This window comes from Dermacentor andersoni, chromosome 10 (genome assembly GCF_023375885.2).
Source record: "Dermacentor andersoni chromosome 10, qqDerAnde1_hic_scaffold, whole genome shotgun sequence".
Taxonomy (NCBI): domain Eukaryota; kingdom Metazoa; phylum Arthropoda; class Arachnida; order Ixodida; family Ixodidae; genus Dermacentor; species Dermacentor andersoni.
Genome location: NC_092823.1, coordinates 20376951 through 20402776, shown reverse-complemented (window position 1 = coordinate 20402776; position 25826 = coordinate 20376951). Strand labels below are relative to the sequence as shown.

The following is a 25826-nucleotide window of genomic DNA, read 5'->3' as shown; positions in this document are numbered from 1 at the left end:
TATTTTTATTCGCGCGTAATGCGAAACTTCTTGCGTATAAAGAAAATTATGCTTTGCGACCTTTCTTTATTGCGTTACTCAGCGACAAGGAAACGACGCGCCACCGAGGCCACACCACAGGGCGGCTACGCATCCGAGCGTTTGGCTGTCCGGCGTGCTATATATCCATTTTCTGTGTAGCTTGCGCAAACAGTTTGTTGGCATGTTTTTCTTATTTGACAAAGGCAATGTTTTGTTTGGCATAGTGCGCTCCATTTGAAGCAGTGTAGGTATAAGAGTTGTTGGCCTCATCAGTCGCTGTGACGCAGTTAGCGGAATACAGGTCGGCCGCTGCAGCGCAGTTAGTATGGAGTGTACTGAATCTTACAGGCCAAAACTATGTGACGCTTTCGGTGGGTCCCAGCAGTACGTAGCTTATTTCGGGACGTTTAGGGCACGCTGGTCGCACCAACAGATATGACGTATGTCATTATCATCATCAGCCTATTTTCGATGTCAGCTGCAGGACGAAGACTTGTGCCTACGATCTCTAACTGCTGCTGCCTTGCGCTAGCTGATTCCAGTTTGCGCCTGTAAGGTGGCGTCATTTATATACAGGTAAGTCGATCGTTGTGGTGCAGTTAGATTCAAGTTTACTGAAACTTACGGAACAACGTTTTTGACGCTTTTTGTAGTCCCGCAATAACACCGAACTTCTTTCGGCACTCACGCCTGACGAAAACTGGACGAATGTTCTTTAGGAGAGATAACACGAGAGTTTGTTACTTGCGCGGGCAGAAAGCCGACCTAAAGATAACGCCAATGAGCTAAAAAAAATATGAATTTCGAACCTTTTGATTGACTGAAACACGCTCTGCAGTCTCACATTTATGGAATGCATTCTGCGAATGTCTGGCTTGTAGCCTGTGTTGCCGCCATATCTGTACACGAGGCGTCTCAGCGCGTCGACGGAATACAAATTAGCCTTTAAACACACGGAATTTTTTTAAAGACAGGAAATAAGGACCGGGAATGGTGCAATGCCTGGAAATGATATCTTTTTTTTTTTTTTGGTGCGTAACGTCTGTTCTATGCAATATTTGTAAAAGCGAATTACCTTTGTTCGTAATGTCAGCAATTTATTAATTTCGCAAGTTTCGCCTCTACATGTAGGTTTGCTATAAGATTCAAATATCAAAACGGCACGTGACTGCAATTTATAATTTTTTTCAGCTGATGCGGTCCCGTGAAGATTCGTGCAGGAACTACGACAGCTTACTGGGGTTCGACAACAAAAAAGGAGGCAATAAACGAGAAGAAATAGGATAAATTGAGGGGCCCCATTTTAGTATTAGTCATATCATAAGAAGCTAACAAACACTGACACCAACGACAACGTAGGGGAAATTACTTGTGCTTAATAAACGAAATAAAGAAACGATAAATTAATGGAAATAAAAGTGGCTGAAAAAACAACATGCCGTAGGTGAGGAACGATCCCACAACCTTCGCATTTCGCGTGCCCCATGCTCTACCATTTGAGCTACCGCGGCCCCATTTTCCCATCCACTTTCTTGGGTATTTATGTTTCCTAGTAGAGCACTGGGAGTGTTAGCCAGTGCCACCACTCACAGACCTTGGCAGTGGATTTTTTGTATTTTCGTATATTTCACGGCTTAACGCACTGTCAGTCTGATTGCTTTATTGTAAAACCTTTCCAAAATTTCTTTTATCATCAAAAAATAAACGATTCTTTTCTGAAGGAGACCACGTTTGCATACTTTTTCGACAGCTACTGGCACTATCATGTGACGGCTCCGTGAATTTCAAGTGGTTTTTGTACGTTGCAGTCTTTATACACAGAAATACTTTGCTGATGTTATGATACACCAATGAGAAAAAAAGAAAAATGAGGGAGCAGATCCAACTAGTTGAAATATGTAGGCAGCGAAGCTCTGTATGAGTGCACCAAGAGTCGAAACACGAGCACACGGAGACACACACAATTATACCCAGCCTTCAAGTAAGCGGAGTTGACGTCTACGAGTGTCTATGATGGACACCTTGAACTCATCATGGCTTAAGAGGCAGTCGGCAGTGCGTAGCGCAATTTTATTCCATTCAATCCGCAAGAAGCGTTTACTTCCTCATTACCGTGCAGCTGTGGATTGACGGATGGACGGATGTTATGAGCGTCCCCTTTGGAACGGGGTGGCGGGTTGCGCCACCAAACCCTTGCTATTATACAGCCTAATGTCTTACCTAGGCTTAAAAAAACTAGAGATGAATTCCCATAACCAAAATTTCTGACCCCCTATTGTGAATTTGTTTTTGTACGTCTGCGTTTTTTGCCGTCTCCCTACTTTTAGTACATCAGTTTTCCTATCCACTCTTACTAATCTCTATTGCGGATATGTTTGCTTTCCTCCTGATCTCTATCAGCCCAAGGGCTTCAAGGAGTCCAATGGTGCCTAATTCGACCGCTGGGCAGATATCATATCCTTCTAAAACATGCGCCATCTTTTCCGTAGCTTTACCGCAGCAAGTACATGCTTCGGCTTCCTTCTTATATCTCGCTTCATAGGTGCGTGTTCTAAGGCATCCTTATCTCGCTTCGAAAAGTAATGAGCTTCCCTTTCAGTTATCATAAATGGTTTCTTTCCTGATTTCGTCGTTGTGCTCTTAAATAGTTACTCAAGACCGGTTTTTTATTCCATTTCCGCCACCCTTGAGAATATTTCAGCCTCTCTGACTTGCCGGTTGACGAAAAGAACTAGCTTCCTAGTTCCTTTCCTCCCCTGTGAATTGATGTTTTTTTTTGCTGTAAGAATACCTCAACCTTCTCCCTTCCCATTTACTTTCTTTCATATTGCGCAGTTGTTCTTCTTAATCAATTTTACTTTGAGCTTCCCGCACTTCAAAACTTGTTCAGCCCGTCTCACCCTGCACAGCGTCATTTTTAGTCTTTCCGTGAGCGCCCAATGCGAGGCGTCCCACTGCGACCTACACGAAGCACCCAGATTTTCGAACCACTCATACCCAGACCTTCTATGTGGTCCAAGAAAGTTACTGAACAAATTGGATTGCTCAAGTGAAAATGCATAGAAAACTCATAAGGTACGACTTACACGCAACCTACTCAGATAATAGCGTAGGATTGCAATTTGAATATACGAGAAAACAGAGTTATGTTAAGCGAAAACTCAAACAAACCACTTTTCAACCATTACTACAATACATAGACCGGCCACGGCGTCCACCGTTTGCGCACTGGCATGCGAATGTCTTGAGGCCACGAAACGGCGCGCCTGGTTCCTTGCAACACCTCCAGATGGCGCTTGCCTTAGCCACTTCTGTGGCCTATGTGGCCTCTGCCACATATGCCACGTCGGAGTTGTGCCAGAGCTGTAGCTTCCTCTTAAAAGGAATCTTTAGCTCGGACCCAACTCCGAAGCTCGGACCCAACTCAAATACATGTAAAAAGCAAAAACGCTTTTCTAAGATAACCTCTTCACCATTTCTAACGACGTTTGTTGCATTTGATAGGGATAGTTAAAATTTTAGTGATTGTTGGAAGCCTAATTTCGATTTATGGTCTGCATTTTGTTGAAAGAACTTTCAAAATTTCGGAAGTAAGAAAAATAGAAGCACAATGTTTAAAAATCATAGCTCTCCAGCGAGAACATATATTGGGGTTCTGTAAACGGAATCCATTAGATTGTTCAAGAGGACAAATTCGATGTCTCGATTTATATATCATGTGAATCTGTTACGCTGTGTACAACTGTCCTGCAAAAGCCGTATTTCCATATTGTTACTACATTTCAGATTCATATGTAACATATCAATTTTGCCCGCTTTTCATGTATATTCCCTGCTATTCGCGAAATTGTGGCGTCATTTTTCTTTTCTGAGTTACAGAGCTGTAAAATTCCTAGTAACGTTTTCTAAAAATGTTCGATTTTTTCCAATTTTCAGTAAAACATGGACGACCTAAACAAAAAGTCAAAACCATCTGTCAGTAGAATTCCTGTTTTTCTTTAAAATTCAACAAACCTCGTCATGTTTGGTGAAGAGATTGTTGAGAACAATGAATTCTCCTTCTACGAGTATTTAGATAGGAGCACCCGAGCTAAAGTTTCTACTTAAAGCCGAAGCGTAAGCGTTGTCCAAATTTTTCTGCCAGCTTTGAGGCGTGTGCGTGTTTTTAGGGTTTGCGCGGAGGCGTCTGCACGCTTTCGTGCGTGTTATATTGTAACTGCGAGCATCTGTATGCATGCCTATGTATGTGCAGGGACAAACAAACACGTGCAGCCAGTGTTTCTGCGTGTGTGCGCCTGTGTATACGCATTCTTGCGTATGGGTACGTCCGTGTGTGGGTGTGTCTGTGCGATTGTGTGTTTGCGCGAGGATGCGTGCGTGCAGGTCTATGGGCATTCGCGTTTTTATGTGTAGTTGCCTGTAAGCGTGTTCGTGCGTCTCTGTGTATGTGTGTGTTTCTGCGTACATGCGCGAGCGTGTGGTTGTGAGTGCATATGTTCGTGGGTGTGTTCATGAGGGTGCGTGTGAGTAACTACGTGTATGCTTGTGTGCGTGCATGGATGTGCGAGCACAAATACGCAGTGTTAGGTGCGTGTTTGAACTTGTTTCGCATTTATATAGAGACTGGCCGCCCTAAAAAGGCGAGGGTAAAGTAATAGTTGTAATCTAAACGCTGATGTGGAATGTACACGCAGGTCAGTTAAATTTATTGCGACCCGACGCTTAAGAGCATTAGGCAATAAGTTAATCATGACACTTTAGTTTATTACCCCTATCATTTTCACGCTTTATTCTGCCTCTGATGTCCGCTGCAACATAATTCACGGCGCCGAAGAAACGAAACCGCAGTTGTGAGGTAGGGTTGTGGGTAAACAGGGGATAACTACGGTGAATGACGGCTATTATTTTCTACTACGGAAAATTTGTTTGTGCCAAATTAAATGTGGCCGAAGCTGTATGGTGTGTATCGTTTGCTAAAAGCTATATGAGTGACAACAGAAGAAGCCCATTCTTAATCCCATCACGATGGTATCAGTAAGCATGAAATAACTAGATTTATGTATATGGAAACAAATCAATCGTTTCACGTAAGCTAGAAAGAACAGTTTTTGTCTTGATACATTCAAAGAAAAACCGTCATTCAGGCTCACAATATTAACGTTCTTGAAAGCACTCCCTCTCCGCTGCGGTGACTTGTACACTGTAAAGCTTCGCATCATCGCTTGAAAACGTTATACGCATAATTTCTCGGTCAACTGGGATGACCAATGTACCAGCAAGCACAAAGCACTCTTAATTGAGGTCATGTTGTAGGACACATGCGGACAATGTCTTTAAACTGTCTCGTTGAATAGCAGTGTTTGCAGTGAATTGCACTAAACACACTATAATAACCTAGTACGCATGTTTTGCCGCTGTTCTTTAAGAAGGGAGTGTGACAGCATCCTTAAATATGCGCGCAAAGACAGAAAGTCCATGGGTCATATGCCGGACAGCTTTTTAGAATGCGAGGTGCATTTTAGGTACATTCTTCAACGGTAACGCTGAATGTATCTGCTGTTTATATTTACCCCACGCGCTGCGTAATAAAAAAACTAAAAGATTAAAAAAAAAGACGTGTGCGAAAAAAAATTCAATTATGGGGTTTTACGTGCCAAAACCACTTTCTGATTATGAGGCACGCTGTAGTGGACTCGGGAAATTTCGACCACCTGGGGTTCTTTAACGTGCACCTAAATCTAAGTACACGGGCATTTTCGCATTTCGCGCCCATCGAAATGCGGCCGCCATGGCCGGGATTCGATCGCGCGACCTCATGCTCAGCAGCCTAACACCATAGCCACTGCGCAACCACGGCGGGTACGTGTGCGACGACAATAGCGCTGCGCATTTTAGAACTTACGCGAAGCACTAGCGATTATAACGGAAAGTTCAGTGAGTCAGACATAAAGAGCATCGAACACAATCACCACGGAAGTTATGCAGGGACACACCGCAACGAATACGACCGCCGAAACTCATCATGCGGACGCGTGTATGTAGCCTGGCTCCTCAGTCGCTCTTCCCCCGCGGACATGCTGTCCGATATAGCCGCACCACCATGAAGCTCGCCGTTGGCGCTTGTGTGAATATATAATTAGAGAAGGTTTTCTGGATCTATGTGACGGAGGTTCGATTCCGCTAAATGCTGGATAATTTTAAAGAATCTTTTTCTTAATTCAGAACGGCACTTACCCACCGACATAGCAGTGTAGCAGTGGCCCTGGGTAGTATTAGGACGCTCATTAAATATAGCACGCATCGAATGTCACGCACCGAGTGAGCAAAGTGGGTCCGGCAATTGGTCCCGAACCGGCTTCCCTGAGGACAACGGCCCAGCGCTTTGCCTATCACACCATGGGGCCAACATTGCCCCGCGGCCCACGTTAGCGGGAAAACATAGGTACTCAGCCCACCGGTAGCTTGTGTGCGCGCAATTAAAGTACCCAAAAGTGTTAATCGCGTTAAATATATTTCGATATCAAAAACGCTATTCGTCAAGACGAGTGTACTGTCAACGGAGATGTTGTGTTCCTGCAACGCAAAGTCTCTGTTTAAATAAGACGCCATTATGTGGAATTTTGAAAGCCTCACGTGTTACTTGTCTACGCAATAACAGCGGTGTCGTCCAGCGACACAGTATGATTCACTACTACTGCGGCAGGTGTTCGCGCTTACCGTCCAGACAATAAATGTTTTATGGTTGCTGGCGTTGCGCCCTATTGTTAAGCAAGCAGGCTGCCATACGAAGGGCTGCGGAGATACCACAAAATGGCAGCTCTGGCGCACTTGACCAGCGAAACCGGTAGAGTAATTAAAGGTAACGTTTTTTAGCGAAGAAGCCTGCCGCGTCCTATGGACGCACTATCATCATCGGCCCGCAGACGAAGAGGGGCTCGCACTCTCGGTGCCGGACGCTCGACTGAGACTGTCGCGTTTCTGAGTTTTCAATAAACCGCGTTACATATTTCGGCGATGGCGAGAAGTTTGGATGCATGAGGTAGTATGCCATCGTTCGATAGGACGTGTCCGAGTATTGCAAGCTGCTTGGCTCCAAAGCGACATTTCTTCAAGTTGAGCTGGAGGCCTGCCTCGATAATGCACTGCACCACTTTTTCGAGACGGCACAGATGTGTGGGAAAATCTGGAGAAACGACAACGATATCGTCAAGGAAACATAGGCATGTCTTCCATTTTAGCCCACGAAGGAAATTGTCCATCATTCGTTCGAATGTAGCAGGGGCGTTGCAAAGCCCAAACGACATAACTTTGAATTCATTAGGCCGTCTGGGTTCACGAAGGCTGTCTTCTGGCGATCGGCAGGATTCATAGGCACTTGCCAATAGCATGAGCGTAAATCGAGCGAAAGGGAATACTCTGCGCCTTGCAAACAATCTAGAGCATCGTCGATGCACGGTATAGCGTAGACGTCTTTGCGAATTATCTTATTAGGACGACGGTAGTTGACTCGAAATCGAATTGAGCCATGTTTTTTCTTAACCAGGACTACAAGTGACGCCCAGGGACTATTAGAGGGTTAAACAAATCCACGCTCGAGCATTTCGCTTACTTGATTTTCAATAAGACGGCGCTCCGCGGGTGATACACGCTAAATCCTCTGGCACAGTGGTGCGTGGGTGCCGGTGTCAATCTCGTGACGTGTAGTCAATGTACGGCCTAGTGGGGCTTCTTGACAGTCGCACGTACATTGGTATTTCTGTAGAAGGCTGAGAAGCTGCGAAAGCTGTGTAGGCCTCAGGAGGGCATCTACTGACCAATGGAAGACGTCTTGCGTAGGCTGGGAACAAGGCAACCTATAAGTCAACGAGTTCACGTCTGAACAGCTGTTGTCAAGAGGTGCGTCAAAGATGGTTACTGAGTCGGCAGACCGAATACGTCTAATGGACTTGCCTCGACGGAAGACGAGGGGCGTTGCATTAGCGTTGGAAACAAGCAGTCGCGTGCAGCCACCGCTGACAGTTAGGACAGCGAAGGGAAGGAAACATCGTCGGCGAACAAAAATATCCGATGGGACAAACACGGCAGTAGTGTCAGTGACGAAAGTAGAGCAGCCATTCGCAATCACAGAAGAGTGCTGAGGGATCGTGATGTTTTCTGTAAGGGCCAGTTTGTCACCAAAATCGTCAAGGTCATGTAAACGGATATGGGGAAGCGGAGAAAATTCAACTTCGCCGCGAGAACAATCAATGATGGCCTGATGATCGGAAAAGATGTCCCACCCCAAGATGACGTCGTATCAACAGGATGTGAGGACGACGAACTCGGCTATATACGTTTATCCTTGAATGACTATGCGGGCGGTGTATGCGGAAACAGGACTAATGCACTGGAAACTTGCTGTCCAGAGTGACAGCGCAGATAAGGGCATCATTACTTTTCGAAGCTTGCGGTAAAGTTATTCCGTAACTACTGAAACGGCGGCGCCTGTGTCGACTAATGCCAGTGTGACGACTCCTTCTACAGATACTTCGATTACGTTCGTCGGAAGAGAGGCAGGCTTTGTGTGGTTCGACTGGAACGCAGTTCTCGCCTATTGAACTGCGGTAGCTAGTTTTCCTGCTCCGATGGGGCCGGAAGCCGCCGCATGGGAGAAAGTGAGTGGCGACGAGGGGATGGCGAGCGACGATCACGGGCAGAAGGAATGACGTTGCTCGTAGACGGCAAGTGCGAGTCATTTGGTGGCGAGAAGGACGAAGCTGGCAAAACGGAGAAGTGGACAGGTTGGTCATTACCTTGAAGCCATAAGCGACGGCGACAGTGCCATGCCACGCGACAAGGGATTCCACAGAAGAAGCACCAGGGGCGATTGTCGGGTGTACGCCAGGGTCCCGTTCTAGCTGGTGATCTGGTGTTGTACAGTGGAAGATATGGACGTGGCGGTGCTGCAAACGGTGGCGCTGAAAAAGTCAATGGAGGTGGTGGTGCTGCAACGTCGGCGTAGCTTAGAGGTACAGGAAATAGTGGCGATGCACGAGGCGACTGAATAGCTTCGGACACTTGTTCCTGGAGCATCTGACACAACGTAGGAGCCAACGACGGCGTAGGGCCTGGGACGGCGGTGGGTAGGGATAGCTGGCAGGCGACTTCGGAGCGTTAAAATTCCTTGGTTTCTCCGAGCAGATGGGTGTTCTTAGTCGCAGCGGCTAAACTTGCAATGGAAGTACCGAGGGTCGAAGAACGTCGAGTGAGTAGACCTTGCCTCCTGAGTTCGTCGTAGCTTTGACAAAGGTCAGCGACTTCGACCGCGGTCCGCGGGCTTTTCGAGAGGATCATTTGGAATGCCTCGTCTTCAGTGCCCTTCCTCACATGACGGATCTTGTCAGACTCAGTCATCGATGGATCGACGCGCTTGCAAAGGTCCACAAGGTCTTCTTTGTACTTGGTGAAGTTTTCACCGGGTTGCTGGGAACTGCTGCGCAAGCGCTCTTCGGCACGGAACTTCCGCTCCTCAGGGCCACTGAAGACTTGCGTAATGGGCGCCTTGAAATCTGCCCAGGTACTGAGGTCGGATTCGTGGTTGTGGTACCACACGCTAGCGACACCCGTGAGATGGAAGTTCATGTAACGGAGCTTCGCAGCATCGTCCCATTTATTGAGGGCACTCACCCACTCATATATCGAGAGCCAATCTTCTACGTCGTATTCGTCGGAACCGCTGAAGATGGGAGGATCACGTTGACGCACTGCCCCAGGACTAATCAAGGTTGGCGATGCTGGAGCTGTTCCTTGGCTGACGTCGTCAGGCATGATGGCTGGCAGTGTCCGATTACGTAGTTCCAGGGTGGTTGGGAAAGTACTACCCAGTACAGCTCCACCAAATATGTAACGCGGTTTATTGAACACTCCGAAACGCGACCGTCTTAGTCGAGTGCCCGACACCGAGAGCGCGAGCCCCTCTTCGTCGGTGGGCCGATGATGATAGTGCGTCCATAGGGCACGGCAGCCTTCTTCGCTACAGTTTATTTTCTTTTTCTAGCCGGCGACTTCACCTGGTATATTATCAGAAATTTTGTTTGCGGTGGTGGATGAGTAGTAACGCATTTGTGTGCACATTCCAGCCGCAGTGACACATTGCTCTATTTTGCGGACTTAAACATTACTAGTCAATGAATGTATCGAACGCTAACTCTTCCGACTGAAAGCGAGAGCTATAATCTGTAAGTCTTGTATGCCGTCTGCTTCCAGAATGCGCACTTGATGAGCATCCCGGAATTTCTGTAAATGTTTGGCTAACGTTTCATCTTGCGTGTGTGAAATTACGCAGTGTGGGTATTGCGTTACAGGGCTTGGCAAACACGGTGACGCGCTACGGCAAAATGGTACTTCCTTTCAAAACCGTGGCAGACCACTGGGGCGTGGTAGTGCGCGTGGCAAGCTTTTTGAGCAAGCAATAGAATTTTCTGCCGTAGATATATCATATGATTTATTGCCTCATAGTTTCGCCGAAGTCCAAAATAGCTGCACATTGAACAGAAAACGCAAGAGAAGGTGAACGCGCACGTGTGAATTATCGGCAGAACTGACAACCTAGGTCAACACTAGATTCTATGACAGTCGAGCCAGGTAACATGACGTCATAGATCGGAGTGAAAAGCATTGCATTATCTCGGTTTTGTTGGATTAGCTGCGCAGTATAGACGTCGCTGCTCTCCATCGTAGCCGAGCACGCGGAGCAGATTTGCCCTGGCTCTGAAATGGGTAGGCCACGTGTCATACGTATTTCTGAGGAGCAGGCAGCTTTCGATCAGCAACGTTGCGAGCAGAACCGCGAAAGAGCGCGTCTATGCCGTGTTGATGCTGCAGCCCAGCCATAAGAGTAGGCCCGTGCAGACGAGCGCAAGCAGCAACTGCCTACCGAGGATCCAGCATTCTACCAAGTCGTCGTTTAACTAGCCATTGGGATTAACCCGGGGATAAACAAAGGGGTCGTACGTTTAAGCTTCACTAGTTACCACTTGTACGGAGTGCTCGGGATGGGATTTTTTATTTTTCCCTCGTAGACCCAAATTAATATTACACTATTTGCGTGATCTGCAAAGCCTAATATTACGATATGTCCGAGATCATAATATTACTACAAGAGCGGTCTTCATGATCAGCACAGTTTACTATTGCACTGTCTGCATGATCTTGTCAGCTTGACATTACACTGTCCTCGTGATAGGCATTTTCAGCATATGGACTGTCTCTGTGATCGGCGCAATTAACGAGTGCAGTGACTGCATGATCTCCCAAGCTTTATATTACACCGTCTGGTAGCCTGCCTCGTTTACTTGCGCACTGTCTCCGTCGTTAGTACAGTTTACTATTACGGTTGCTGTGACCGGGTCAGCTTGCTATTACACTGTTTCCTTGATCGGCCTTGTTACTGGGAAACTATTTGTGATCAGCCCACTTTACAACTACACTGTTTCCGTGGTCCGCCCTGTTTACTTCAGGCTGTCTCTATTTTAGGCCCTGTTTGCTATTACATGGTCTCCGCTATCAGCCGAGTTTATTGCTACACTGTTCTCAATATCGGTAAGCTTCACTTTTGTATTGCCTCCATGATTGGATGAGTTGGCTATCGCATCGTAATTATTGGCACAGTTTGCTGTTACCCTGCTTTCGGGATCGGCAAAGTTTACTATTACACTGCTCCCGCGACAGTCTCAGTTTACCGTTGCAATGTCCTAGTGATCGGGCTAGTTTTTTATTATGCTGTGTCGTTACCAGCCCTATATATCATAACAGCTCAATGATCTATCTCAATGATGAGCCCTCTTTGCTATAACAGCCGTCTCTGCATTCAGGGCAGTTTTCTGTTGCTCTGTCTCACTGATTCACCCTATTTGCTATAGCAGCTGCCTCTATTGGCATCGTGATTACTATTACACTGCCTCCGTGATTAGCCCTGCTTACTAGTACAACTGTTCCGTGTTCAGCCCGGTTTACTCTTGCACTACCCACATAACTACCACAAACTCTCCTGGATCAGCCCTCATTAGCGTTGAGAAATCAATGCAGTAGACGAGCCAGACCTCCGCAAGGGAGGCAAAGAAAGTTTTCTTTGATCCATTACGCACATTGTACTTTTGAAATACAGTCACAAGCACATTCAACAAGAGAGGGCACTTGACCAAAAGTGGCTACAGGAAACACGTCATGAACTAGTGTTCGCATCTTCCGTTAGCTGACATGAGCGTCCAGAAAAAAAAAACGGAATGTGAAATGAGTTACCAGACAATGGTTTATTTATTTTTATTCCCACGTCAACGAAAAAGCATTGCCTATGAAGAAAGTAAAACTTTGGGAGTCACATTGAAAAACAACGTGGCCAACCTAAATCTTATCGTAGCCAAACTGCAGCCAGTTACTACTGCAGGGGCCCCCATAACTGGGGTCGTATCTAATCAATTCCCCGACACCACTGCAAGCACGGCAGCAGCATCTGGGATCGTTCAGACCGCCACCGTACGACCAGACCAATATAGGCACACCGTAAAAGAGGCGCGCTGATGATATGGCACTGGAATTGCAGGAGTTGCGCCGCAAAAAAAAATGTGGTCCTCCAACAACACTTTAAAAGCAAATCGAAACCCGATGTAATAACGCTACAAGAGACACACGAATTAGCAAAACTGCCCGGTTACCAAGCCATCGGTCCCCCATCCGGGGAGAACCGAGCGGTAACTGCATTGGTGAGGAAAGGCTTAGTGGTCGTTCGTCACGACATTATGGTAGCGCAGATTGAACAAGTATTCGTAGAAATTATACCCAAAAGCAAGAGCCAATCCAGCAACTTTATCCTCAATCTATACAGCAACCCCGCGCACATACGACAGTGCTTCCTAAGCCCTTGTAGGAGGGCCACCGACATTGCGGGCTCCCATTCCCTACTGATCGGGGGAGATTTTAACGCCCCGCACGGAGCGTGGGGCTACGCCTATACGAGAGTCAAAGGCAAGGATGCATGGCAGGATATACAGGAGACAGACCTGACCCTCATCACCGACCCCAGCTCCCCCATAAGAATGGGAACCGGGCTGACAAGAGACGCCACGCCCGATCTAACTTTAGTGAAGAATACGAGAGGAGCGACTTGGAATAACACGTTCGAAGACCTTGGTAGTGACCACAGAATTCTCGAAATGAAATTATCAGAGAATTTAAAAATCGTACACAACAGAACCTTCAAACGGACGGACTGGGACCAGTTCCACATGAATGGAGCGGGAATGACGCATGCGCCCATCGCAGACATTCAACTGTGGGCCAAAAAACTGATGGCTGATGTCAATAAGGTAACAAAGACCGTGACGCCAGAACTTCCCGTAGACAAGATCGACAGCCGCCTGGTGCACATCGATCGCTTCAAGCCAGGTGGCAGAAACAAAGACACAATAGGAAGTTGAGGAAACAAATAGCATTAATGAGCAAATAAATAGAAGAACACTGCAGAACACTTAGTAAACAACAATGGGATGAGATCTGCAAGGCGATGGACGGACGCATTGGCACCGGTCACGTATGGCGCCTGCTCCGACACCTGCTAGACCCGACCAAGTCCAAGGCAACACATAGGGAAACCATGCGCAAGCTAATACACACACACGTCAAGGACGAGGAAGAAATAATTTCCGAACTCTGCGACAGATACGCCCCGCAGAGCCCTACAATTCAAAACAGGAAAACCCAATTGCCCTCTGAACAGAGATTTTGGTGCGGCGGAAATCCGGGCCGCTTTACAAAAGCTCAACAGCAAGTCCGTCCCGGGACCGGACGGCGTGACTAGTAGGACCCTTCGTAACTTGGACAACGAGACCATCTCCGAACTGACCAAGTATATTAACGATTGCTGGACCCGAGGATGCATCCCCGACCAGCGGAAAAGGGAAAAAATGGTGCTCATCCCCAAACCAAGGAAACCCCCAGATCTCGCCAACCTTCTACCAATATCTCGACGTCGCGCGTCGGCAAGTTGATGGAGCACGCCCTCCTCACCCAGTTCAACGCACACTTGGACGACGTGGAAGCATATCCGGACACCATGCTCGGGTTTCGAGCTCATCTCTCCACGGAGGATGCAATGTTGCAAACGAAACACCAGATAGTCGACAACAAAAAAAGAGGTGCCAGGGCCATTCTAGGATTAGACCTCAAGAAACCCTTCGACAACGCAGCTCACACAGCCATACTACGCCGCATTGCCGCACTCAATCTTGGAAACTAAGCGTACAGCTATGTTCAGGATTTCCTCACAAACAGGAAAGTCTCCTTAACGCTGGGCAAACTCGCATTCGAAGATAGGAACATGGGCAGCGTCGGCACCCCGCAAGGCTCGGTCATCTCACCGATGCTTTTTAATCTGATCCGATCGGCCTCCCCGAATGCATCAACGCCATCGAGGGAGTGCGACACAATATACGCGGACGACATTACGATCTGGGTGTGCGAGCGAAGCGGCGGAGAAATCGAACAGCGGTTACAGACCGCGGTCTAGGTGGTGGAAGAGTACCTCGTCGGGACCGGTCACGTCTGCTCGCAAGAAAAATCGGAACTCCTTCTCTACAGCCCGACGCTTAGTGGAAGCATGCTGCATACGAAGAAATTTCCATAGGCACCAAGGACGGACAAGAAATACCCAGGGTGGAGCAGTTTAAGGTGCTCGGACTCATCATAGACTCGAACGGCAACAACGGAGAAAAGGTCAAGCATTTGGGGACTAAGATCACGAACACGATGAGGCTCATCAGAAGAATCACCAACAGACATCAGGGTGTGAGGGAGGCCAGCGTCGTCAGACTAATACACTCCTTCGTTATTAGCCACATTACCTATGTCGGCGCCTACCACAACTGGTACGCGGCCGAATATGCCAAATTGAACACACTCATTAGAAGAGCTGACAAGATGGCACTGGGCCTTCCAGACAGCAAACGTACGGACCTTTTGCTAGATCTAGGCGTCAACAACATACTTGAAGAGTAAATTGAGGCACACCAAATCTCTCAGCTCGAAAGACTAGCGAATACACGAACGGGCCGGAGCATCCTGGACTAACTCGGGATCATCATCATCATCATCAGCCTGGTTACGCCCACTGCAGGGCAAAGGCCTCTCCCATACTTCTCCAACTGCCCCGGTCATGTACTAATTGTGGCCATGTTGACCCTCCAAACTTCCTAATCTCATCTACCCACCTAACTTTCTGTCGCCCCCTACTACGCTTCCCTTCCCTCGGAATCCAGTCCGTAACCCTTAATGACCATCGGTTATCTTCCCTCCTCATTACATGTCCTGCCCATGCCCATTTCTTTTTCTTGATTTCAACTAAGATGTCATTAACGCTCGTTTGTTCCCTCACCCATTCTGCTCTTTTCTTATCCCTTAATGTTACACCTATCATTCTTCTTTCCATAGCTCGTTGCGTCGTCCTCGATTTAAGTAGAACCCTTTTCGTAAGTCTCTAGGTTTCTGCCCCGTACGTGAGTACTGGTAAGACACAGCTGTTATAAACTTTTCTTTTGAGGGATAATGGCAACCTGCTGTTCATGATCTCAGAATGCCTGCCAAACGCACCCCAGCGCATTCTTATTCTTCTGATTATTTCACTCTCATGATCCGGATCAGCAGTCACTACCTGTGCTAAGTAGATGTATTCCCTTACCACTTCCAGTGCCTCGCTACCTAACGTAAACTGCTGTTCCCTTCCGAGACTGTTAAACATTACTTTAGTTTTTTGCAGATTAATTTTTAGTCCCACCCTTCTCCTCTGCCTCTCCAGGTCAGTGAGCATGCATTGCAGTTGGTCCCCTGAGTTACTAAGAAGGCAATGTCATCAGCGAATCGCAAGTTACTAAGGTATTCTCCATTTACTCTTATCCCCAATTCTTCCCAATCCAGGTCTCTGAATACCTCCTGTAAACATGCTGTGAATAGCATTGGAGAGATTGTATCTCCCTGCCTGACGCCTTTCTTTATAGGGATTTTGTTGCTTTCTTTATGGAGGACTACAGTGACTGTGAAGCCGCTATAGATATCTTTCAGTATTTTTACGTACGGCTCGTCTACACCCTGATTCCGCAGTGCCTCCATGACTGCTGAGGTTTCGACTGAATCAAACGCTGTCTCATAATCAATGAAAGCTATATATAATGGTTGGTTATATTCCGCACATTTCTCTATCACCTGATTGATAGTGTGAATATGATCTATTGGTGAGTAGCTTTTACGGAATCCTGCCTGGTCCTTTGGTTGACGGAAGTCTAAGGTGTTCCTGATTCTATTTGCAATTACCTTAGTAAATACTTTGTAGGCAACGGATAGTAAGCTGATCGGTCTATAATTTTTCAAGTCTTTGGCGTCCCCTTTCTTATGGATTAGGATTATGTTAGCGTTCTTCGAAGATTCCGGTACGCTCGAGGTCATGAGGCATTGTGTATACAGGGTGGCCAGTTTTTCTAGAACAATCTGCCCACCGTCCTTCAACAAATCTGCTGTTACCTGATCCTCCCCAGCTGCCTTCCCCCTTTGCATAGCTCCCAAGGCTTTCCTTACTTCTTCCGGCGTTACTTGTGGGATTTCAAATTCCACTAGACTATTCTCTCTTCCATTATCATCGTGGGTTCCACTCGTACTGTATAAATCTCTATAGAACTCCTCAGCACCTTGAACTATCTCATCCATATTAGTAATGATATTGCCGGCTTTGTCTCTTAACGCATACATCTGGTTCTTGCCAATTCCTAGTTTCTTCTTCTCTGCTTTTAGGCTTCCTCCGTTCCTGAGAGTTTGTTCAATTCTATCCATATTATACTTCCTTATGTCAGCTGTCTTACGCTTGTTGATTAACTTCGAAAGTTCTCCCAGTTCTATTCTAGCTGTAGGGTTAGAGGCTTTCATACATTCGCGTTTCTTGATCAGATCTTTCGTCTCCTGCGATAGCTTACTGGTATCCTCTCTAACAGCGTTACCGCCGACTTCTATTGCACACTCCTTAATGATGCCCACAAGATTGTCGTTCATTGCTTCAACACTAAGGTCCTCTTCCTGAGTCAAAGCCGAATACCTGTTCTGTAGCTTGATCTGGAATTCCTCTATTTTCCCTCTTACCGCTAACTCATTAATCGGCTTCTTATGTACCAGTTTCTTCCGTTCCCTCCTCAAGTCTAGGCTAATTCGAGTTCTTACCATCCTGTGGTCACTGCAGCGCACCTTACCGAGCCCGTCCACATCTTGTATGATGCCAGGGTTAGTGCAGAGTATGAAGTCTATTTCATTTCTAGTCTCGCCGTTCGGGCTCCTCCACGTCCACTTTCGGCTATCCCGCTTGCGGAAGAAGGTATTCATTATCCGCATATTATTCTGTTCCGCAAACTCTACTAATAACTCTCCCCTGCTATTCCTAGTCCCTATGCCGTATTCCCCCACTGCCTTGTCTCCAGCCTGCTTCTTGCCTACCTTGGCATTGAAATCGCCCATCAGTATAGTGTATTTTGTTTTCACTCTACCCATCGCCGATTCCACGTCTTCATAGAAGCTTTCGACTTCCTGGTCATCATGACTGGATGTAGGAGCGTAGACCTGTACAACCTTCATTTTGTACCTCTTATTAATTGTCAGAACAAGACATGCCACCCTCTCCTTAATGCTATAGAATTCCTGTATGTTACCAGCTATATTCTTATTAATCAGGAATCCGACTCCTAGTTCTCGTCTCTCCGCTAAGCCCCGGTTGCACAGGACGTGCCCGCTTCTGAGCACTGTATATGCTTCTTTGGGCCTCCTAACTTCACTTAGCCCTATTATATCCCATTTACTGCCCTCTAATTCTTCCAATAGTACTGCTAGACTCGCCTCACTAGATAACGTTCTAGCGTTAAACGTTGCCAGGTTCATATTCCAATGGCGGCCTGTCCGGATAAGTTCCGGATAACTCGGGATAAGTTACCACAATCAGCACGGCGAGAAGACATCCCTTCCAAGCGCGATCAGGGAAAAGCTGCAGGTGGATAATGTACCCAAGAATGTGAGCCCCGAATTCAATCAGGTTCGAAGAGAGAGTATAGCCAAGGCTTTACTCCAAGGCTTTAGCCAAGGGAGCCTTCGATAGGGACAAGGAAGCGCTGTTCGTAGACGCTGCAGAATACGAGGGTCGACGTGCTTTCGCAGTGGCCGTCCACAATATCGATAAACAATTGGTCAGTTCTTGTTGTATACGTGGCGAAAACTCCGAGGTAGCGGAAGAGGTGGCGATAGCCCTAGCCATCGTTAACCCTAGTTGCAGATACATACTCAGTGACTCACAGACGGCGGTCAGAAACTATGCACAAGGCAGAATTTCGCCGAAAGCTGAGGCTATATTCAAAGCCAACGCGAACTGTTACAGCTCCGAGGAGACGGAGGAACGACATATTATATGGCTCCCGGCTCACACGTCCCCCGACACCCCTGTACCCAACCTTAACAAGGAGGTCCACCGCGTAGCGGGAGGTCTCACATTCCGCGCCCGCGTACAAGGATCCTCTGTTGGGTTTGGAAATCCAACGGAGGCCTGGACAGAGAGGGGCAGAATGACCAGGTACTGTGAAATTACAAAATTTTATCAAAACTCCAGGCGTGTTTATCCACCCCCTAACCCCAAACTCGACGGGGCCCAAGCGGTAGACTGGAGGCAGTTACAAAGCAAGACCTTCCCCAAACCCGTCCATCTCAGGAGGATATATCCAGACGTCTACTCAGACGATAACTGCAAACTATGCGGCAGGGCACGCACATCTCTTAGACACATTCTTTGGGAATGTGAGGTTATATGCAGAGAAAATGCAGTTTCCCCAGATGAAGCTGCGGCGCGATCGACGGCCGTGTTGCGCAGCTCAAACCTCCAAAATCAAATATGGGCCATCCAGCAAGACCATGAGGCGGCGAGGAGACAGGATCTCCAAACCTCCTTGGGGGCGGCCTGGGCCCAGGCCACAAATTAGCCGGATTGTCCATAAAGTTGCTACCACCACCACCACACTTCTTGCCTAGCTTAGCGACAAGGAAATGACAAGCCACGAAAGCCATGCACCGGTTGGCTATTGGTAGAGGACATGTTTTATCGGCATCCCCTTCCAAGCGGACTGGTGACACATAGTCACCTAGCCTGCTATAGTTAACCAGATCCAGGACATGCAGCATGCAAATGCTGTACGCAACTGCTACATGTCAGGACACCTAGTGGAATATAACGGAGAACTGCAATTTGATGCTTGTGCATATCGACGCTATCTGGCGCGATGTCACATGGTACGATACCACGCCGATGATCAGAATGATAATTTAATGTCTTTCCTTTTCAAAAGGGGCGTTGACAAACTGTCATCTAGCCTGCTCGAATTCGTCGGGTACGCCATACCTGTTTCGCATTGCATCAACATTTGCACATCTCCATGATCTTCTTTTTCCTCCTCAATACTTTTCTAACTACATTGTACCGCCACCTATGCCACTGCTACATGGCGTACAAGCTCCTGCTATAATATGCAACTGCAATGCACACGGCGCACGTATAGATGCTGCTCGGTGCGTATCTCACATCGCAAGGCAACTGACACGGCAGGATGCTAATGAGGATGATTTATTCGCTATCCCATTGGGAACTCGGTGGTGACATTGTCCCCTAGAGTGTTCGATATGAGAAGCGGTAGGATACGGTGCTAATGATGGTGATGATACTGATTTATTGACAACGCCTTTCAAACGAGGCTGGGACATAGTCACCTACCCAGCTGCTTTATTCAGGCACACAACATATATTTTTCTAGCATTCTTGAATGCATCTACTTAAACATCTCTTTCCTCCTCAAATCTTTAACTGCCTTTCATCGCTACCTGTGCATCTGGTATACGGCCTTCTGTCTGGCGTAATATGTAACTGCAGCGCGAAATGTGTCCGTATCGACGCTACGTGGCGCGCACGTCACATCACGTATCTCCTCGGAAGCTAGGACGCGTTCATAGGGAATATTTCCGCCGCACGATAGCAAGCACTGGCGTGGCTCAGTAGTTGAGTAGTTGCTTCCAACACAGCGGGCCAATGTTCGATCCCGGTGCGAACTGGGTATTTTTTTCGCAGTCCCCGGGATAACTGCTACGGACACCAGCGGCGGCGGATACCATGGCCAACGGAAACGGCCATTGGAATGAGCCCAGAACAGCTTAACTGTAAAAGTGTACAACCATTGCATTCTACGGTGCAAACATAAGGGGGACGAATTCGGAGTTTTTAAAACAAGTAGAGAACCAGGTAATGGCCGTGGAAAGAGCGATGCAAGGAAAAATGTTACCCGTAACGTTGACACAGGAAAAGAACGGTGTGGGATCAAGGATTTTAGTAGGATGCTCTTGATGGTTTGTTGTTTCATACTTGAAGAAAGGTTAAAACTGCGCGAAGAAAAAAACATGCCGACAAGCGAAACGTACACACAACATACCGCGAGCGATCGTGGTGTGTAATGGGTTGCTTTCGTTTGGCTTCTTTCTTTTTCTTCGCGCAGATTTAACCTTCCTTAGATTTGGATAAAAGAGCAAGGGCGGACGGCCGATATTTCCATTGACACCAAGAGAAAAAAGAATGGAGATGGGCAGGCCATTTATTGCGAAGGGTGGATATATGACGGCCCATTAGTGTTACAAAATAGGTACCAAGAGAAACGAAGTGCAGTTGTGAAGGGACATGGAATTGGGAGGGGTGAAGAAAGTAACAAATGTGCCGGCGTAAGTTTAAATCACCTAGTGCAAAACATGTGTAATTGGAGATCGCTGGAAGAGGCCTTTGTGCTGCAGTGAACAAAAAAAGGCTACTGCTGCTGCTGATGATGAATCTGCTGGTGTACTCGCCACAGTGCCTTACTTGCCATAGCATTGTGCTGCTGAGCACGACGCGACGGATTCAATTCTCTCCTATCAAAATCTCTGAAGAAATGAATTGTTCTTCGTACAATTTTCACAAGAGCCTGCCAATGACAGTCACATTTCGATGGGGGTGCAATGCGAGAAAAAACTTCCGTACCCTTCTTTGCGACATAGACATTACCTATCGCCGGATCCTCAAATTGATCCAGCAGTGCTGCCCTACGGCATTCCCCATAAACAACTGTTCACATTTGGGACACCCAATTTATTTAATTTGCTGACAGCTAGGATACTGCCGACAGTGCGTGAACAGGTCATCTTTTAGAGCTCAGCTCTTAATCTCCCGTTCCTACGGAGAGCGTCGGCCTTCCGTCTCGGCGTGACCGAGCGAAGTATGAAAGCGAATGAGGACGTAAATGACGCGACGAGAAAAGCGGAGGGGAGGGTGCGGCGGAACCGTTATGTGGAAAATGGAGGAGGGTAAGGCAAAAGCATGAAAAGGAATGCCTACAGCGGCGACGACGGCCGCGAGATGGCGCCAGAGTAGCGGCTGTCTTCTAGAAGTTCTGTGGAAGGCGGCTGCTGCGAATCACGCCCACGCGTCACAAACGTGCTGGCTCTCGCAACCTCCAAATTAGCGAGGCTGCAGCGCGAGGTTGCAGCGTCTGCGCCAGCCAATATACCGCGAAATTAAAACAACTATATATTTCCGCAAAATTTCCAATTAGGGCGCGTCGTAATTGCGGTGATTTTGTATTTATATCGCTCCTTTTTAACTAACGCACGCACGCACACACATACACACAGATGCGCGAAGGCACGCACGAATATAGCTGGATTGCGTCAGAGAAAAAAAGGTATTTGGAAGTTAGGGCTATGGCCCCCTACTACTTTTTTATGTGCTTGAATTGCTGCTATTGTTGGCTTAGTAATCCTGCAAAAGAGGAGCTTATGTATGCCTATTACATCGTTACAGTGGACAGAATAAGAATGATTCACTTCAATTACTAATGGAAGCTATCACATGTTTTCAGTGCTAAAATTGTATGTTGCTTATGATTTCAGGTAGTGCGACTGTGTTTTCTAGCTGCATTATTGCATTTTTCGTTATATTAAAGGAAGGGAATTCAACACTGATGTTCGAAACTTTATAGGGAAGTGCCTCCTATGATACGAAGCAGCTTACGTAGGCTTTTGTCAGAGTACTTACGGTTACTCACCTCAACACCAAGCACAAGTAGGAATTGCAAAACAGCCCACGTCAGCGCGGTACCCTGAAAATGAAAACAAAGCAAATAGATGCACCTCATGCTTGTAATAATCGATATATGGTGTAACCCTAGCTTACTAGGTAGCCGTTTGTATGTACCACGTTGACCAATGTTACAAAGTTGTAGATGGGTGCAAACTGCGTCCGGATATGTTGCCGCTGATTCTGTAGTGAGATTGGCTTCTCCAATCAAAATGCGCTATCGAGATGAATGGCGGCACCGCGTCCGCAGCAAGGCGAACGTCCCCAGCGATGCACCAGGTACCTAGCAGCAACACAGTGGAGATAGTCGAAGGCACCAGTAGCAGTTAGGTTCCAGCCACCATTGGGTAGGATGGTCATGGGAGCGAGCGCAGGACACCCTTGAAAAAAACTTTTTGGGCCGCACGCGCTCTGCCACAGGTATCTAAGCTTGCTGTGGTGTTCTGACGAACGAGATGCATCTTCGCCATGAGACGTGGCCTTGAGAGCGCAAGCATGACTTCCTGAAAGTGGATACGCGGAATAGCTTTGACAGCTCCCACACGAGCATGGCTATAATAAAGAAGGAATGCAACGACAAGGCACCAAATGCACGAGCGCGTGAGCGTTTTTTCGGGCGCTATGTCATTCATAATCTGTCAAATCAATCAGCAGAAAAAACTGAGCAGATACATATTGTGTACTGGTGTAGCGAACCCTCGCGGTCATCTAGTACGGTCGAATCGGCCTTGCTTCTGCAAGGCCAAATAATTGACTCAGTTTTGTACTCGCAACCACTCTTACCCGGCCTATTATCATTGAGTGAAGAAACGGTGCTGCCATCGCCTGCGTCGACTTAGGCGAGTGGCATTGCACAGTTCGACGGTGATGTACCTACTGAGTATGTAACACGGATATCTAGCCCTGTGTGAGCTCCACAGACCACTTGAATTCACTATTTGACTCATGAATCAAAGACCCTGAATTTACTGTTACAATTAGTGTGAAATAGCTGAAACTGCTCCGACGCGGCCTAGTTCACTGGTGAATTACGGTGTATTGAGCTACGTATTGAATTTCCCTCTGTATGTTAACCCTACATCCGGAAATGCTGCCTGGGCGCAGTGCTAATACATCGGCAGTACGTGTACGTTGTCATGTCAAATTTCAGTCAATGAACACTGTAGAAGCATCACAAAATGTACAACACGCACAAGGCAAGTAAACGCCTATTAAAGCCTGCCCCTGTCTATGCCTCACAATAGCGGCCGTAAACCAACGCTGACTAACAACAGCACACCTTTGTGGGCTTATGCGATCCCCTCGAAATAGACGGCGCTTGACCCATAACTCAAATTTGAAGAGCGGAACACTGTGCTCACTATTATTGTTTTGCTTTCAGTGATATTTACTATTCTATGAAGGTGTTTGCTTAATTAGCAGGAAAAAATCTATGTAACGGAAGTAACAATTTATTTTTTTACCGTCAATACAAAAACAGATCTGGTGGAAGTGCTCCTTACTTTCGTAACGGATACCCTATGCACCACAAATCTGTAGACAGTACCAAGATTGCCATTAATTAATGAGTTAGCCTCAAGCTATAAGGATAGCTGCCGCACTACTACGGCCGCTTACCTGAAATGACAAGGAACCTAATGCACAAGCCAACAATGATGATGGCAGGTTGATTGTCAGCATCAACGGTCGGGCGTCTACAGCCGATGGAACCAACTACATTAAGTTGAAGTTCACGGGATGACCCAAACCTGGCTTGAAACATTGGAGAGCGTCTGAACATTCAATAGCTAAAGCTCTGAGGACGAGATGTGCTCCAACTTTATTTCATACGTAGATGCTGCCAACAAATGAATCGAAGATTGAGCGTCTGCGCTGAAAATCGAAAACCGGTTTTGCAGCAAGTTCTTCAAGGCATTCAGATAAGTAATGCAAGGAGACCGGGCCCTAACTCATCCTAGTGCCCGAGTACAACTAAATAATGAGAACGTCGCGATATTCACGGAAAAATGATGCGTCTTTCTCGGCACGCCGACATTACAGAAGAAACGAAAATCTGCTCTCAGACGCCTAGAGCGAAGGGAGATCTTTTTGCCTGATTGATACAGAGCCTGTCACAGAGTTTCATACTGCCACCACCACTGCTTCCGTGTGGCGCCTTGCGCGACTTCCCAAGTAAGATGGATCTTTCATGAACCTGGCCATCAGTCACTATGGTATGATTGCGAAGGAACTAGTCACGTCTACCACCAGGGGACATCCACACCAGCCAAATGGTACTGCAAGGCTTCGGCGCAAAAAAAAAACCGTCTACATCAGGTCGAAGGTCGCACAGGCTTCGCCAGATACCTGGCAGCAACAAAGTTGAGAGTTTAGCGGCTTTTTCTTTCGCCGTCATCAGGTGAGTGCATCTCACTGCAGCCCCGACGGTACACTGGTCAAACCCTGGGCGGCACGTTAGCACTCGTCTTGACAACTGAAAAAAGGTACCAATTGAGGTTCAGTTGGTTTTCGTCAAAAAGCCGAAACCCCACAGCGCTGACAAAGGCAACACAATAATAATGTCTTGAAGCAAAAAATGCGCATCCTCTGTCACGCCAAACGGCCTGTTCTATTTTCAAGGCCATGTCAAAGAGTCTTTGCTCAGTATCCCCAACATTCCAGTGTGTGATGCACACAGTGTTGTGCGTCTTGAATTGGCAGACCTCTCGTGTATTTGAATGATGTCACCGTCCTTGCTGTGACTTTCGACAACCCTCAATGGTGACTTCGAAGAGCACTTGATGCAATCAAGTCATCAGGGCTCACCATGAATGTACAAAAGTGACGGAGGTGTCTGAAAACTTCCTATTCCGGGGCCACGTCATTAGCAAGTGTGCAGTATATTCTGGCCCATCGAAGACAGCTGCCATCGCAAAGCTTCATCAACCCGCCGCGAAGGAGCCAGGACACAGATGTCCTGTCCTATGCGCTTACTATAGGCGTGTGGCAAATGACTTCTCTAGCATAACCACGGCGCTTACACATATGAGTGAACCAGCCGTCCAGTTCAAGTGGAAATTACCAGAGGTATAAAGATTTCAAAACCTGGAATGATGCCAGAACTTGTCACGGCTACTAACTTCGATAAATAGGCCAATACGGAAATGCAGTTCTACGTAAGTAGTACAGAACTCGCCGCGGAGCCATTCCAAATAAAACCAGATCTGAAGATTCGAGTCACTCTTGAAAGCAGAAGTCATTCATTCTATAGTGGCAGAAGAGAATCTTGCAATCGTTGGGACTGCAGCAAAGTTCTGGCTTTACTATAAGGCAGACCGTTAAAAGTGTTTAGCCACCACCGTGCCCTATGTTGGTAGCAAACCAAAAGGACCCATGAGGTCACTTGGTACCGTGGAGTCTCAGACTGCATGAGATTCAATGTTTAGGCATCAAAGTTGCTAAAGTTCAGCATCACCCAGTTGAAAAAGACAGCAGGAGTTCCTGTCGCAACTACAGAAATTTCTATTGCACGACAGAAATTCCTGACGTGTCTGTGGTTGCGACAGACATTTCTGACGTTACGACAGAAATTCTGATGTCGCAACAGAAATACTCTGTCACGAAGACCAATATT

At 47.1% G+C, this 25826-nt stretch overlaps 1 protein-coding gene across 6 annotated transcripts in view; it reads right to left on the bottom strand.

The window, feature by feature from the left end:
* The window catches only part of LOC129381972 (uncharacterized), a 227328-nt gene that overhangs the window by 4136 nt on the left and 197366 nt on the right, over positions 1-25826 (bottom strand). For 5 of the 6 annotated variants that reach the window (XM_055065289.2, XM_055065290.2, XM_055065291.2 and 2 more), the window contains one exon: positions 22182-22235. The exons of the other annotated variant lie outside the window; for it this stretch is intronic. In XM_055065289.2, coding sequence (XP_054921264.2) covers positions 22182-22235 — 54 coding nt within the window. The remainder of the gene's footprint in view (positions 1-22181; positions 22236-25826) is intronic. 6 annotated transcript variants of the gene reach the window in all.